The sequence below is a fragment of the Xiphophorus hellerii genome, chromosome 18, assembly GCF_003331165.1.
Source record: "Xiphophorus hellerii strain 12219 chromosome 18, Xiphophorus_hellerii-4.1, whole genome shotgun sequence".
In the NCBI taxonomy this organism is placed as follows: Eukaryota; Metazoa; Chordata; class Actinopteri; order Cyprinodontiformes; family Poeciliidae; genus Xiphophorus; species Xiphophorus hellerii.
In genome coordinates, this window is record NC_045689.1 from 23479156 (window position 1) to 23495211 (window position 16056).

Sequence of the window (16056 nt, forward strand, 5' to 3'; positions counted from 1 at the left end):
TTTTGTTTTTATTGTGTTCTTTGTTCACCTATTTTCTGCTTTTTACGAGTTCCCACAGTTGGAGAGGCACGCAATTTCTTTAAGTCCATTGTGAAGCTTCCATAGATGATTTTGGGAGCCATGTCATTTCCTGTCTTTAGTCCACTGTGTGCAGCCATCTAACAGGAAGTTTAAGAACACTTCGAGATTCCCTGCAGAGAGACTTTGTCAATACATTGATTTAATTTTCCGCAAGAACTTGGTTCCACGCTTTGCTTCATACAAAAGGTCTGGAATCTATTGGGAAGCAGTCACTTGCTGGACGTGTGGACAAAACGTTTACATTTTTAAAACCAAATTGCTTGGGCGTGACAAATGAAATGCACTAGATTGAAGTGATGGCTCTTACCTGTAAACAACGTTCCCCCACTGCAAAGAGAGAAGTGCCGAGCCGAACCAGATGGCTGTTGATGTTAATTCAATATTTGGAAGTCGGGCCAACACGGCTTTGTTCACTTCCACCGTTGCCATTCTGGCACATAAAATTGACATTCACAACTTCCCCTTCTGTTCGTTGATGGACACAGCTGAAATCCTACCAGAGAAATCCGGCTCAATGGGAGAAACTCCAGACAGAGCACCGAAGGGAGATGAGAATTGAGCAGAATTGCTTAGGAAGACATTGACCAGGCTAGGTATTGGTCAACATTGTCAAACGTATTAGTTTAATTTTCTTTGCTGCTTTGTGTCTGACTAAAAGATGATGGACACCAGACCAAAGTAACGCAAATCGAGCTGCAGACCAGCCACAGACTGATTGCCTCCACGTCACGCTGCATTGATGCATTCATGCAAAATAAGCCGCCAGTCATGTGTTGGCTGCGTTTACTGTTACATGACATGAACAAACTATTCAATAGCTCCACATTTATGCTCTAAACAACCCGCCTTTTTTGTCTCGCCAGTATCCTGTTCCTTAGTAAGTGAGGCCACTTCTTCTTTTTTTTTCCTTTCTTTTTAATAACGAGTAAATTAGTAATATCCAAACCAGATTAAAGGTATCCAAGTTACTGTGTGTTACTATTTATATTTTTTCAATAAAGAATGACGTAAAATCAATAAATTAACTAATTACGTTTTTTGAGAATGAATCTAAATAGTCGGATTACTTTTTCAATGTAACTGTAGTAACACAGGTTATGTAATATTACTACGTGGAAAACTAATTTTCCATTTTTGTAAGACATATTATTGAAAATCAACATAAAGGTTTTAAGCCTTTATATTTGTCAATCAAACTTTTAGAAGATATTCTAATTGTGATGCGCCAGTATATGCTATAAATATGAGACAAAAAGAATAATCCGTATGCTGGAATCTATATATTACTAGTCTCTGCCGAGCGAGCAAAGACGGAGAGAGACAGAGAAAGGGTAGCGACAGGATCCAACACACGGAGAAAAGCTGTTGCTGCAGGAACCACGTTGTTATCCATCACGTCTGTTTTTTTTTTTTTCCAGGAGAAGTCGTGTCTACATGATCGTTGTGCGACAATATAAACAGATGAGCTGTCTTGTCGAAACCAAGTCGTTAGTGAAACAAGCAGATTGATTCACTGATTGTCGCGGGCGGAGATATATTATACAAATACAAACCCAAGCGTCCTCCGGAGAAACGACAGGTAAGTTGATGAGCGCATATTTGATTGATTTCTTGCATTGCCACTGCCGTGCACGTTTTCTGGGAAATGGTGTGTTCACGTGCATTTAGACGGGCTGTCACATTCAGCAGGCACAATGCGGTTCCGCGGTCTAAATAACTTGCAGGGACGCAATTAACAACACTTCCAGTCAAACCGTGAGGGCGTGTCTGCTGGCGAGACACAACACGCAAGAAAACACGGGTCGCATCGTGATTAATTGACTTTCTCTGATTGCTTATTAGATGAGTACGTTTTTTTGTTTGTTTTTTTGTTTTTGTTTTTTTTGACATAAATATCAAGTTCTATTTAATCTCTCAGGGCTCCGCAGAAAAGGAAACACCAGCTCAGATACGAGTGGTGTCTTTGTTTCCCCCTCCAGAACATGATCCACAGGTTGGGGAGGACCGATGCGCTGCCGTCACAGACTTGATGGGAATAATTTTGCTCCAGAGTAATGACGATGTCATTACACGTAAGGGTGGCTTAGGCTAATAGTCTTACTCGTTATAGATGTAAATGTTATTGATGACCTTGTAGGATCAACTTCATTTCCCAATCATATTTGACTTGTGCATTTCTGGAGGATTTTACAGTTTTGGTGAAATAAAACCTTGCACTTTTGATTTTAAAGCTGTGGACCACACCCGTTTTTTTTTTTTTTTCGTTTTTTTTTTTTTCTTTGCTTATAAATGTACACTGACTGATATATTGTCCCTGCATGTGTTTTGATATAAGGCCACCATCTACTCCTCTTTCTCATTCAGCTGCGATTTCTTATTGGATACTGTTGGAACGACGCACATTGTTGTCATGGTGATTTAACATTTTTATTATGATGATGGCGGATGTAAAGGGGCAGGTTACTGCACATGGTTTATGGAGGCCAGTGTGACCCATTTATTTATCCTAGATTTAAAAAGAAAGAAAGGAGTGAATGAATGAAAACTTTCCTTATCGGTGGTTTGATTTACATTAAATGGAATAAAAATATGGTCAACCACAAGAGGACCACTATGACATTATTTTAAAACCAGCTGTGATAATGGATCATCAGGCTCGTGGTAGTTTATCTGGAACAAAATCATACTGTATATGACCTTTTTGTTTCTTCCCGAAAAATGTAAAATTGTATTAATGTGTTTTTGTCCCGCATACCCTAAATACGTCTAAAAAATCAACAAGCTTAAATATTTTCATCTTGCTCGTATAAGCTCCTCTTTTTCCCCCGTCATGTGAACGATGAGTCTCGTATCATTTTTTATTATTTTATGCATTCTCACATTTCATACACTATGTGACTTCTATACAATGGACTGCCTCTCCACCGTCCTCACCTCAGACAGTGTCTCCCCTAAATGCCCTTCATTAAGCTTTCTCAACAGTGTGTTTTTTAACAGACATGAACCACAGGGTGTGGTTCATGTCTCCTACCTTGACCGTCTCTCTGCTTGCCCTCTCCTTGTCCCTGTCTTGTAAAAAAAAAAAAAAAGCCTCTCCATCTGTTGTTATTTTCCCCCCACCTCGTTCTCCTCCTCTCTTTGATATAAAGTGTCTAGAATAGAATAGGTTAGTTCTTTATTTGTCCCTCAGTGGGGGAATTCTGAGCATGGAGACAAGCAAATTTAGTACACTAAGATGGACATTTTAAAAAAGACTAACAACAAACAGAAAATGGAAAAAGCTTGTTGGCCCTCTGAATAAAGCAAACTTAATTGGTTTTTCCTCCTTTGGCAGCAACAATGTCCATCAAGTGTTTGTGATAACTGAGAGTGAGTATTTTACAGGGCATGCAGAGAAATCTTGCCTGACTCTTCTCTGCGCAACTGTTGCATTTCACCCACATTGGAGTTGTTTTTTTTTTTTTTTTTATGAATAACCCCCACCATTGGTATGAGATTTATGTCTGAAATTTGACTAGACCTCTCTGAAACAATCAACTTGTCCTGAATCATTCGGAGGTGGACTTGCAGGTGGGATTTGGATCATCACACAGGTGTGTTTTGAGCTTAAGGTCAAGAATACGTGGCTGGAAAGTTTTCTTTTCAGGATTCTTCTTCCATCAATTCTGTCCTGCTTCAGCTAAACTGCCCATCTCACTTCCCCCACCATTTTAACTTTGAATTGCTGTCTCATGTTATGTTGTGTCATGTCAACCTTCCTAAAATTTTCACTTTTGTTTCATCAGTCCACGGAATACTTTCCCAAAAGTCTTAGGGATCATTGAGATGTTTTTAAGCAAAATGTGTGTGTATTCTGTGTATGCAGCTGCTAGCTCTGTAACTCTGCCATGGATTCCATCTATGGCCAGGTTCTTTACTTATTCTTGAATTGTAACTGAAGCAATTGAAGCCTGTGGAGTTTTAGATGTTGTGAGTCATTCTTGCACTCTTAGGGTAACTTTGAGGGGCCGACCACTCCTTCTAAACTTCACCACTGCATGTTTTCTTCTTTTGTGGAGAAATGCTTCCACTGTGGTTCATTGGAGTCCCAAAGCGCTAGAAATGTTTTTCTTTTTCTTTCTGTTTCATTCTGATGAATGTCAGTGACTTAGATTTTCATATGTTCTCGAATCTATTTAAGTTAAATGTGATGTGTTGCTATTTGCTATTTATTTTTTGCCTTCTTCACATTGTCAGACAGGTTTCATTTAAATCAGTTGATTAATTATGTCTCTGTGTGGTTAGTAAAATTAGACTCAGCTTTCCAAAAAAATGTGGTTCATTAAAGGTAATTAATGATTTAAGCATTAAGGCAATTACTTTGTTCCCATTGTGCCAGGAGGATTTGTGTAGATTTTCTCCCTTGAAAATTTAAATCAACACTTGAAAATAGACGTGCTATGCTCACTTTGTATGGCTTAAAAAATGTGTTTGATATTGATTAAACTGAAGAAAAAAAAAGCAAAAACAGGAGAAATATGTATAGGATCATATATATTTTCACACAACTGCTGCATGTGTAATAGGGGGACATAAAAATATGTTTAAGGCCTTTTTGAATGAATGTGGTCACATACATTAAAAATTCTCACAAATTATAATACCACTCTGATATGTTCATGTTTTATTTTGGTAGCAGAATCGGAGCAGTGCTGGCTGGTTGTGGTTTCTAGTCAATGGAGATGCAACAAAATGCACAAAGTGTTATCTTAATAGGGCAATGCTAGTGGTCAAAATCAACACATTTTAATTGGTGGCAACAAGTGTGAATTTTCAATCTAAAATAAATCTGAAATTGCAACAAAAAAAAACAAAAAAAGTGAGTACAGAAGCAGCATCTGGAAAAAAATGGCCTCTTTATGGCTCTGGTTCCCAGTAATTGCAAAATTGCATTATAACATGACTATAAGTAGAAGTGACAAGATACATATCTGCAGTTGCAAGAAGTCGCTTTACACAACGGCCTCTGATGCTACACAAATGATCTGTGTTTTCTAAATCGGGTGGATTATTTTCACAGAATTGTCCTGTTCGCCCTGTTCTGTCCCTTCTTCTCTTAATTTGGCCACAGCATCACATGTGTGTAAATCCTGGGAAAGGGTGAGGATTCAAGAAGAAAAAAAGCAAAGATCTGTTTTATGTATTTGTAGTTTTGTTAAGATGTGGCCAGTTAGAATGATGCGATTTTTAAAGGGATCTATTATGCAGACAAATAAGGCTTAGAATGACGAAATAGCCAAAAACAAATTGAGCTAAAGAAGGAGAAAGCACTACAGGAAAACACATAAAAAAAACATTTAAATAAGGACTAGAATTTACCAAATAAATTGGAAATAATGTTCTAAAAAATGAATGACATAAAAATGTAAGATCAAAGAGTTGTTAAATGATTTATTTGAATTGAACATGTATGATGTACAGTTTGGGGACAACCTTCAGTCATCAAATCTGCTGTGAAAACAAAAAACCTCCTAAAATATGCAAATGTGACACACTGTCAATTAGGATCATTCAGATTAGCTCATAAGGTCGACAATCGAACACTACATATAAATTATAAAATTGTGTATCTGTCTAGTCCATTCCAAATTTGATGAAAACACTAAATTATTTGTAACTTTAATATAAATGCTTTGGTGGAAACTCATATGCAGCAGGAATTAACCTAAAAAATGAATTAAGGATTAGAACAGAACATAATTGTCAATATAAATTAAGGTAAACAAAGTAAAGTATGTAATAGTTGTTTCTTTTTTTCCCTTAATAAACACTTCAGGTGTATAAACCTTTAGTCTAGTGGAGCATGTTTGTTCTCTTCTGTATTTCTTTCATTATTTCAGAGATGTTTGAAGAGCTTATAAACTACTATTTACAAAAGGCTGACACAGTGAGTGCACATGTGCAGCGATGCGATGTTTATGATTTGTTTCTGCTGATACTGTAATGAGGCTCAGAAAGGACAAGCAGCCAAATGGACCTAAATAGACCTGCAGTGAATCAAATGGTGAGGTATGCGACCTGTTTAACCCTTTAAAACAAGAACGGTAAAGCAGGAGACTTAATAAAACCTTCAGGAACCTCAGAATTAAACTGTGAAGCCCTGCTAAGTGTGGCTTTAGATTGCCTTCAGAATTTTCTTTTCAATATGTGGAGACAGCCGATGTGGGGATTGGTTTATTTTGACCAATTCATCCCGGAAACAGGTCAGATATAAATGGGGATGGTTGATTCAGAGCACATACGGTATGAGACACAGTGGATGCGTGTGTGAGCACACTGAGCAGTCTATATGAAAATAGGTCAAGGTTATGTGTTGTCCTTTGGGACGGTAGCTTTCTGTATGCTTGGAAGAGACTGAACCTGTGTGGCTCCAAACACGGATAATTATGCAGGATTAAAAAAAAGCTATATCTGCAGGCTTTTAAACATCTGTCAACCCCCAGAGGTTTGGACGTGGCTGACGATGTGTCGCTTGGTTCCTGTTGATTATAAATTTGAATTTACGCCTTAAACATTAACACGTAAAACAATCAAAAATGTTTTTTTCAAGCGACATATGCAAATGTATATGGCTGTAGCAGTGTGTTTTACCTCATTCACTGGAGTTTCTTATGTCTTCTCCTTTTCACTCTTTCTTACTCTGTCAACAGTTGCCATGGAAACGGTTTTGCTCTTCCTCTCCTCACTCCTGGTGTGTGTAGCTGGTAAGTGCTCCCCTGCTTACCAAAAAAAAGAAACACGCTTGCACATTCACAAAGCACCCATAAGGAGGCGCTGTTTGGGCAGACAGGGTTGCTTATTGGGGAAAGCAAAGCCAGCCTGGGTGAGATGTTTGGCAAAATATCAATTACCACCTAAAGGCTTTATGAGTCACATGTACACACTGGCTCACCCACTCAATGTGTGAGGTCTCTTAAAATAAATGATATATAAAATAGTCTTTTTCTGCTTAAAAATATAACCTGTGCAATTTTGAGATACTTTTGAAAACAAACCTACATCAAATCATTTCCAACTCTTTTCCTGTGTTGCTTCTTTTTCCTTCGGTCTTCCTCTAATCTCGTCATCTTGTCTGTGCTTTTCAGCTGAATCAGACCCCAGTGTTATGGGTAAGTGCCCTACATTTACTAACAGGGTTAAAACTGAACATTTGGTTTCAAGATCATCCCCATAAGGAAATGTGCACAAGAGTAAACAGTGGCAAAAGTGCAAAAATATCAATAACAAATTAGTGATTTTTTTTTTTTGTTGACAAAATTAAAACTGCTAAAATTGTTGATCTTGATCAGTTGTTCTTGAGGCTCTCCAATGTTGTTTCTGTTGTGCGTTTTTGGACTTAGGCAGTTTTTTATACTGGTTTTAACTTATTTCTAGTAGGGAAAAAAATATTTCTTTTGGTAAAAGTCCAACAGACTTTTCCAAAATACTATTAAGAAATACTCAGCTTTGAAGAGGATGCCCTACAATGCATTGAAAAGCATTAATTCCTCTTGAACTTGTTTTACTTTGTAACATTACAGCCACAAATCTCAATGTATATTGATAGGATTTCAGGTGATAAGCTGACTTAAAGTAGTATATGTAGACAAGTTCCCGATTTGATTAAGAAAACATAGGCAAGCTTTGGGGTAAAAACTGGATAAGCCTCTGCATGTTCCTGCTCTCTTTTAGGAACTTTTTGGATTTTTTTATACGCCATTTTGTTGTTGTTATTCAAAAGAAACAAGAAAGAGACAAAGCAAAGTTCATCACTGTGAAGTGGAAGTAAATAATATATATGATTTTTATTTTTTTCACCAATAAAAATATGAAATATAATTTGTTTTGCCCTCTTTAGGCTCTTACCACCAAATTAAAATCCTGTATAATAGACTGACGTCATGAGCCATGCATTTAGAAAATACAATCCGGCTATGTAAATTAATCTAAATATAAATACATCTCACATAGATGGCCACATAGTGATCAAACATCATCATCATAAAGTCCAAGAAACAAAACTTGTAGGTCAGAAAAAAAGGTGCTGAGAAGTTTAAAACATATTTAGGTTATAAACCTCTGAACATCTCATAAAGTGCAGTTCAATCTATTATACAAAATGGGGGACAAAAAATGTCATAGCTGAGAAGCTATCAAACTGACGGCTGGTGCAGGAAAGCATTAAAAAGAGAAGCAGCCATCAGGCCAATAGAAACCTTTTCGAAGCTGCAACATCCACAGCTTGGTGGAAAAATCTGTAGAAGGATTCATGGAAGACTGGGAAGAAGTAAAACCGCTGCAGAACAAAAACCGCAGGAGGTCCAATTTGCAATTAGCCAGAATTCATCTGTAGGGGACACAGCAACCACAAGGAGGAATGTCCTCTGAAATGAAAATTGAACTTTCTGGCTAATATGTATAATACACTTTGTGGCGCTGCCAATTTCTTAAATCATCCTTAAATGAGTTCAGCTACAGGTGGGAAATACATTGAAAATGTATTTTAAGAGATATCATTAAATTACTTTGAAATGTATATAAAATGTAACTGAGGATAGCACAAAAGACGAGAGCATATTTTTATTTGTCCTGTAAGATTTTCTTTGTTCTGTACATTCACAGAGGAGCATTCAGTGGCTGAAAATCCTTTTATTTATGGTAAGTTTAAAGCAGACGACTTGCAAACGCTGGGTGACCAAAGTGTTATCAGACATATGTATGAAATCAATTGCTAATGCATTTTTTTTACAAGATGTGTAAATTATTGCATTTCTTTTTTCTTTTTTTTTTCAGATTATGAAAGTTTGAGAATTGGGGGATTGACGTTTGCTGTGATCCTGTTTATGCTGGGCATCCTTCTAATCCTCAGTAAGAAGATTTCTGATTTCTCTGTTTGACCACATCTACATGCTCTCAAAATAATTTCAAACAGAATCAAAAGTAAAGGTCTCACAGGTTGTCCTCGTAATTATATTAGCACTTCTTTACATTTTTAACCCCACTCTTAACTATGATAACGTAAGAGATATGTCATTCTTATGACATATTTAGAGGTCAGGTGATGATTTGTGTCTGCTTGTAGGTCGACGATGTCGCTGTGGAGGAAAACAAAAGCCCAGGTAAGCCTGAGTTTCTGCTGAGAAGAAGAAAACTTAATCATAACAGACCTTTAATGTTTTTGTCCATCATTACTTAGTTATGCTGACAACCTGTAAACTCTCTCCGCAGGGCGCCTGGAGACGAGGAGGCACAAGAGGAGAACCTCATTGTCACCAAGGGTAACAATCACATAAATATAAGTTGATGCCTTTGAGAGCGACCAAAACACACATAACAAATTCTGTGTTGAATTTAGCAAACCCCTTTTCTTTAGTATTAGTTTGCTTTCTTAGCTTTCAACACATTGTGTCTACTGCTATGATATATTTTAGTATATGTTAATAATGTGTATTCTAACCAGTTTCATATTCCATCAAAGGCCGTTAAAAATTATATCTGAATGTTTTTTTTATTTTTTATTTACTTTAAGTGAGCAAAAATTCCGTGTATTGGCGATTTTCAAGCTTTATAAAGTGTTGAATAAATAAAGTAGAAGTCTGCTGAGCGATAAGTTGAACCTGGCTGCTCATAGTGAAAATAAGAACAGAGTATTGTTGGTTGATCATTTTCTAAAGCTAATCTCATACATGCTGCATTTTTTGACTTTCAAAACGCATTCAATTGAAGCAGTCTCAGTGGTGACACTTTTGACTTCTGAAAACTCTTAGTCCTTGTCATGAGTTACTTTACGTTAAAGTCATTTCTGTCAGATGTAAGACTAAAACTTCACCAAATTTGTTGACAAAGTAAAATTTAACATGACAAAAATCCAAGCTGGAGGTGCCTTTTTGCATATACAATTTGATGTTTCCTCTACTAAGAATTAATCCTAATGGAACATGTACACTATTTTCACCCCATTTTGTCCCATAACAGCCACAAAATCCAATGTATTTTTTAGACTTTATTGACTTGATCCCCTTATACCTTACACGGGACTTCCTATGCTTTCTTTCAGCAATCACTTTCCTCTTAGTACTTGTCTTCAAAGCAAAAATTAGTAGCGTGCGTGACCGATAGTTGGTCCCCCACTGCCTATTGGCTGTTTCTAATTATTTTCTTGCCTGGTCTATCAATTAATTAGGAGACTTGGTAGCTTTGCAGATTTTCTCATTTCCTTTCTATTTTTGAATAATTAAACAGTGCTCTGTTGGATTTTCAAAGCGTAGAATATATTTTTAAAACAGGAATCTGGCTTTACTCTTCTCGACTTGTCTGCTTCGTTTCTCATGATGCTGTTTGTTCACGTAAACTTCTCTTAGTCCTTTTACAGAACAGCCGTGTTTATACTTAAATTCAGCTACATACAGGTGGTCTCTATTTGGCACATATAAAGCAAATGGTAGCACTAGATTTATCTAAGGACAATCAGTAAAAACGAGGTTGAAAACAAATGCATGACACATTCTTCGCATTTTGGTTTATTAAATTGTACAAAGAAAGTATCGTTTTCCTTCCAAGTCGTGGGCTACTTTTTGCAGACTATAAATACATTGCATGGTAGCTGGCATACTCCACTGTACTGAATCTAAAACCTATTTCTCTGACCCATTTCAGCTGCAGCGGCTGCCAAAGAGACTCCAGCAGAAAACTGAGGCAACATCAGCGGTTTCTGAAAGGAAGCAACAATAATATATAAAAAAAAAAAAAAAAACGACGTGAGGTTTATTCTAGTTAGTTGTACGGGAGGGTGAGGACAAGGTGTATCCGTTTAAAAATGTAACAAGTGAGTAGATCTTTTGCCAGGTGTTAATTTTTTTTGTGAGTAGTCCTTCAGTGCTCTTGTCAAATGCTGTGCCTTTTCTGTGACAGTCTTTCACTGCAGTTTGTTGTGGCAACTTTGGCACAAGTTTGTCTTATAAATTCTTGAGATGTTTTTAGTGTTGTGAGTTCAGATGTTTCATTGTTCTTCTACTAATTGACTTTAGGTTTTAGGATTCGTGAATCTGTTGCTCGTTTTCTCAGCCGTCCTGAGGAAAAAAATTGTCTCATGTATATTATAAGATATATGCATATATACAGTATTTAAATTTAAATACTTTACATATGAGCTATTTAGTCAAATATCCTAGATCTATGTGTGTGTTTGAATGGTTAGGCGTGTTTGTGTGAACGTGTGTACAGGGCTGGATTTAGGAGTATGTGGCAAACAGGGTAAATCCATTCCAGTGAAAGATTAAAGTTTATGAATGAAGTAAAAAACAAACACACTTAGTGTGACTAACATGTTGCATAGCATATGTTTATATATATATATATATTTGAGTGTAGTTTATTGTGTTGAAATTGTAAGTCAATTAGCACAATTAAATAATTTAATAGTTATCCATTGGAAATCTTTTTTTTTTTTTTACCTGATCCTATATTATATTGTATGAAATCAAATTTTATTATATGATTCAGTTCAATCAAAACAAACTGAATCATAACAAAACACAACAGAGAGGTCAGCAAGTATTTTTGAACTGGTTTTCGGTGCTTGTGTCCCTTTGATTCATCAGATTATTTGCAGCGTATCAAGACATGTACTGTATCTGCTGAAAAGAGACGTGTTGGCCCAAAATATTACACCACCTATGCTAGAACTGTGGTCTTACTGCCAAATGCAGAAATGCTCTGCTCTGTCAGAGCCAGTAGGAGTGTCTTAGTGCTATCAATCATTCTGATGTATGAGCTGCAGCTCTGCTAATGGGGAGGAAACAGCTGACAATTACAGGAAAACTGTTTATCTGCCGTCAGTTGGTGGAACATGCAGGCTTGCTAGCCTGCATGTTCACGGCAAGCTCCCTTGTCAGGAAGGAGGTGTAGCAAAGCAGATAGCAAGAAGGGTGTGAGCAGCACATACATGAAGATGATTGACAGTGCTAAGACCCTCCTCCTGGCTCTGATGGGTTGTTTCTGACTGACTGGTGTATTTTTGCAGGTAGCAATGGGACCTCATGGAGAAGGCAGAGGAGCTTAACCTTTTCCACAGATCATCTGTTTTATACTATCACGACATAGTGACAGTTTTATCAAATAAGTTAAACATGTTTTTTGTAAAAAAGTTACATACTGCATCTTTAACAACAACCCCCAAAATACAGTATCGTCAGGTTAGTGACTTGGTCCCTTTTTCTTCTTAAGTCCGGCCCTGGATGTTTATTGTTTGGTGTGCAGGATTGTGAACACATCACATCTGCTCTGATTGTGTATCTGTCCATGTAGACGTGATTAGCCTTTTACAAGACAATCTCACCACTGCTCTCTGAGCGGGATTCGCAGGTATCTGCACGGGCTCCTCCGCTGTCGTGTGTGTTTTGTTTTTTTTTAACCACCTGAAGTGGAGAGAGCTCACACATCAGCTGTGTCACTGCCTTTCTTCTCCACATATCTACTGCACTGCTGCGTCACTGGCTCCACTGGGATTAACTGGTCTCTAGCAGGCAGTGATTAGCTTCCCCTCCACTTGCAGTCACTAGCTCTGCAAGCTCTTTAAAGCAGGGGAAGTGTTTTTTTTCCCTGTTATTATTTTTGCTTTCCAGTGTCACAGTTTGTTTTGTTTTTTTTTCAAATGACTACACATTCTCTGAAAGACAAAGTGTGGATGGTCTGTTTGAGAGGTTTAACCTCAAAAGCTGTGTTATTTCTGTGTCAGTCTATATTAAAAGTAGCTAAATGCGAGCTAAAGCAAAGAGTGGGAACAGACTGCTGTACAACTACTGCTGTGTTCATCTCCTGCATAAAGCCTTGTTGTGTAGCAACCTGTTGTGCTCTTGGCATAATTGAATAAAAGTGTGTTTAAAGACAGAGTGTGCCTTTAATCTTTTTTTTTTCTGTAAAACATCTCCTTTTCTCCAGAGTGTTTTATGCTCGAAAGCATTAAGATGACACTGACCCTCCATCAATGTCAGTCAAGGTTGTTTCACTGTCAAAGCTTTGAAGCAGCATGGGCTTTATTTGCAACAACGTAGATTGTAACGCCCTCCTCTTTTTCCTTCACGATTCCAAAGGTTGTCTCTTCTCCTCTATACCTGCACTAAGTTTATGAGACTGTAAATTTGTAACCAAGCGGTTGCACTGAAGTATGGTGGAAGGAATGGAAAACTTGTATGTGTGTGTATGTCTGTGTGCGTAAGTATGTGTGTGTGTGCAAGGGGGTGGATCTGTAAGTTAGGAAGATGGCTTGCAGACGGGACCACCCACACAAGCCCACACACACCTGGACAGAGGTAATACAGAACCTTCAGCACCTCAGGTAGGTTATTCCTTGTTTTGTGAGAATATTTCATAAATAAACCATGTTTGTCATTGAAAATTATTTCAGATTTGTACTTATGGTGCTCACAGGTGTAGTGTATATCACAACTGTGTAAGAAAGGGTCGAGTTTCTTCGTAGCAAAGTTGACATATTTTGTGTAAAACAGATACAATTTGTATGTATTGTAAAAAGTATTTTCTCCAAACCAGTGATACACATTAAATAGGTAGATATGTAAAAAACGTAACAAATGAAGTATTTAGATTACTTCATTTGGATGTCCTTATCAATTTCACTTTTTTTTTTAGAGATTGTTTTTGCTGTACGTCTTTGTTAAAGTGACTTTGTATCAACACTGTGGAAAGCACAGCTAGTTTTTCATACTCCGTCTATTACTTTCTGACTGTTCAAGGTTCAAGGTTAATGAATATTGGAGCCATAATGCATTAATGAGTAACATCTTTCCCCTTGGTGAATGTCCTCAAGCTCACTGGTGAATGGAAAAGGCCAGGTCACATAATACATATAGCAGTGAAGTCCATAATTCAGTGAGGTTTCAGCTGAAAGGAGAGACAGCCAAGGAAAATGTTAGTCTGTTAATCTGTGAGTTAATGATTATAGGTCAAAAGATGTAGCTCGAATGAAAAGGTTTTCTCTGTGTGTGTGTGTGTGTGCGTGTGTGTGTGTGTGTGTGTGTAGTTCAAGGGTAATGGTAGAAGGAATGGAGAGTAAAAGATCAATAATACCATTAGCCTCTTTAAATTCCCAGCAAAGATCAAAGAAGTCACATTGTGGCTGCAGCAGGAAACCTAATGAGGCAATTTGTCAGAACACACACCGTATAGAGTTTCTGTGCCTTTCATTGAGCGTTCATCTAAAATAAAGAAGCTGAAATTAATGAACTTCAACAGCTTTTAGGTGTACAATAAAATGAAAATAAAGGCCATCTTAAACAAAAATACTTTCACCTTTACCCCTAGAAAAAGCATTCAGACATCAAACCTGCTGAGAATACTCAGCAATGTGACAAAGAACTGTAATAAATGATTTAATAATTTGGATTTTGATGGCCCACCGGATGCGGTATGTATTTGTTATTAAAGTTTTGTTCACTTTTTGCTTTCTGTTCGTACAGCTGAGTCAAGAGAACTCACACAGACAAAACACCATGTCTTCCGCAAAAGGTGAGTGAAGCCATTCATTACCACTTGATAACAGTCAGTAGAAAAACACTTTAGCATGGCACCGTGCAATTACGCAATCACAGTCACTCTCAGGACAACAAACAGCTGCAAACTAATAAATCCTACCTTGCTACACACAAGCTGATATCCATTTTTTTATTCTGCTTCTTTGAAACTTGAGCAGAAACATAAACAAGCAAGCATCCCTTAACACTGCAGTACCTTGTCACTGAGGTGGTTTTTGATACGGGCACTAGGCCTCACCACTTAAGGTGGTATTGTGTCAGGGATAGCAGGGAAATAAACGTCTTCCATTTTGCATCTTTTGTTGCTCATTGTTTGTCAAGTTAATACTGAGTTGGTGCTAAATGTATTGTGCACAGTGGAAGCAAATATGCCAAAACCTGCAGCGAGCTAATGACACCGGAGGTAGTATTTTATTAATGACTTTTTCTGTGTCATTGATGCGATCTGTACTCCAATACAAACAATTACACAGTTAATTTATGCTTAACAAGGGGTAGATTACTTAGAAAGTAAAATAAAACCTGTCATATTTTCACTTTAAAAACATCCTTCTTAATTTTTTTAAAGTTTTCTGCTTGTGTCCATTCCTTGTCTCCGCTCAGATGCAGTAACTGACTGGGATGCAGACTTTACATACGGTGAGTAGTTGTTTCCTGGAAATCTACATTTGACAACAGAACAGTGTGCTGCATATATTGCCAGCATGAATTATAAGGCATAAAAAAGCAGTTTTTTTAAATGGGCAATTAAAGGAAAACAGAAGGATTATTGAGCATAAAAAGAGAAAAGTAGAATATAGGGTTAGAGTCACAGACTTTGAGTAATTGTGATGACTTGGTGATGTTTTTTTGTGCAAATTTTCAGACTATAAAACTCTGCGTGTGGGAGGACTGGTCTTTGCCGGGGTGGTCGTGCTCCTTTCCTTTGTTCTGTTGCTTGGTAAGTCTTTCTCAACCTTATGTATGTGCATTTCGGGTTTGCACGATTGGGCCTTTAAAGAGATATAATGAAAAAGAGAACAGTGATATGCGAGTGTTGAATCTCGATTCCTCCAGTCAGTTTTTGGCTGGAAAGACGTCAATGGCTTCAAAACAAGCAGTTAAAAGGCAGCCAGAATATATTAATATTCTGTTTATGGGGCTTGGCTACTGCAATGCTTCCATAAACTGATGTTTTGATTTTGATACAAATAAAAAAATATATATCTTTTCTTTTTCTTCTTAGGTAACAAGGTCAGAAACTGTGGCAAAACCAAGGTAAGTTTGCCCATGTCCAAATCTCACGTGGATTTATAGGGACATCTGCTGGTCATAATGGGAATCACATTTTTAATCAGTGGTTGGCAAATTTGTGCGACTGTGCCAGTATGAAACACTGACTAGAGACTTTTACTTCTACTTAGAAATG

At 37.3% G+C, this 16056-nt stretch overlaps 1 protein-coding gene across 2 annotated transcripts; it reads left to right on the forward strand.

Moving 5' to 3' along the window:
* Positions 1 to 1350: 1350 nt before the first annotated feature.
* fxyd6 (FXYD domain containing ion transport regulator 6) lies at positions 1351 to 12989 on the forward strand. 2 transcript variants are annotated; one of them, XM_032545267.1, is made up of 8 exons: positions 1366 to 1660; positions 6771 to 6824; positions 7206 to 7229; positions 8722 to 8757; positions 8893 to 8967; positions 9182 to 9218; positions 9328 to 9377; positions 10756 to 12989. In XM_032545267.1, exons 2-8 carry the CDS (start codon positions 6776 to 6778, stop codon positions 10791 to 10793), a joined length of 309 nt encoding a protein of 102 aa, XP_032401158.1. In that variant the 5' UTR covers positions 1366 to 1660; positions 6771 to 6775; the 3' UTR covers positions 10794 to 12989. The 2 variants fall into 2 exon arrangements, with proteins under 2 accessions (XP_032401159.1, XP_032401158.1); XM_032545268.1 differs by lacking the exon at positions 8722 to 8757 and having other exon boundaries at positions 1351 to 1660.
* Positions 12990 to 16056: the final 3067 nt, after the last annotated feature.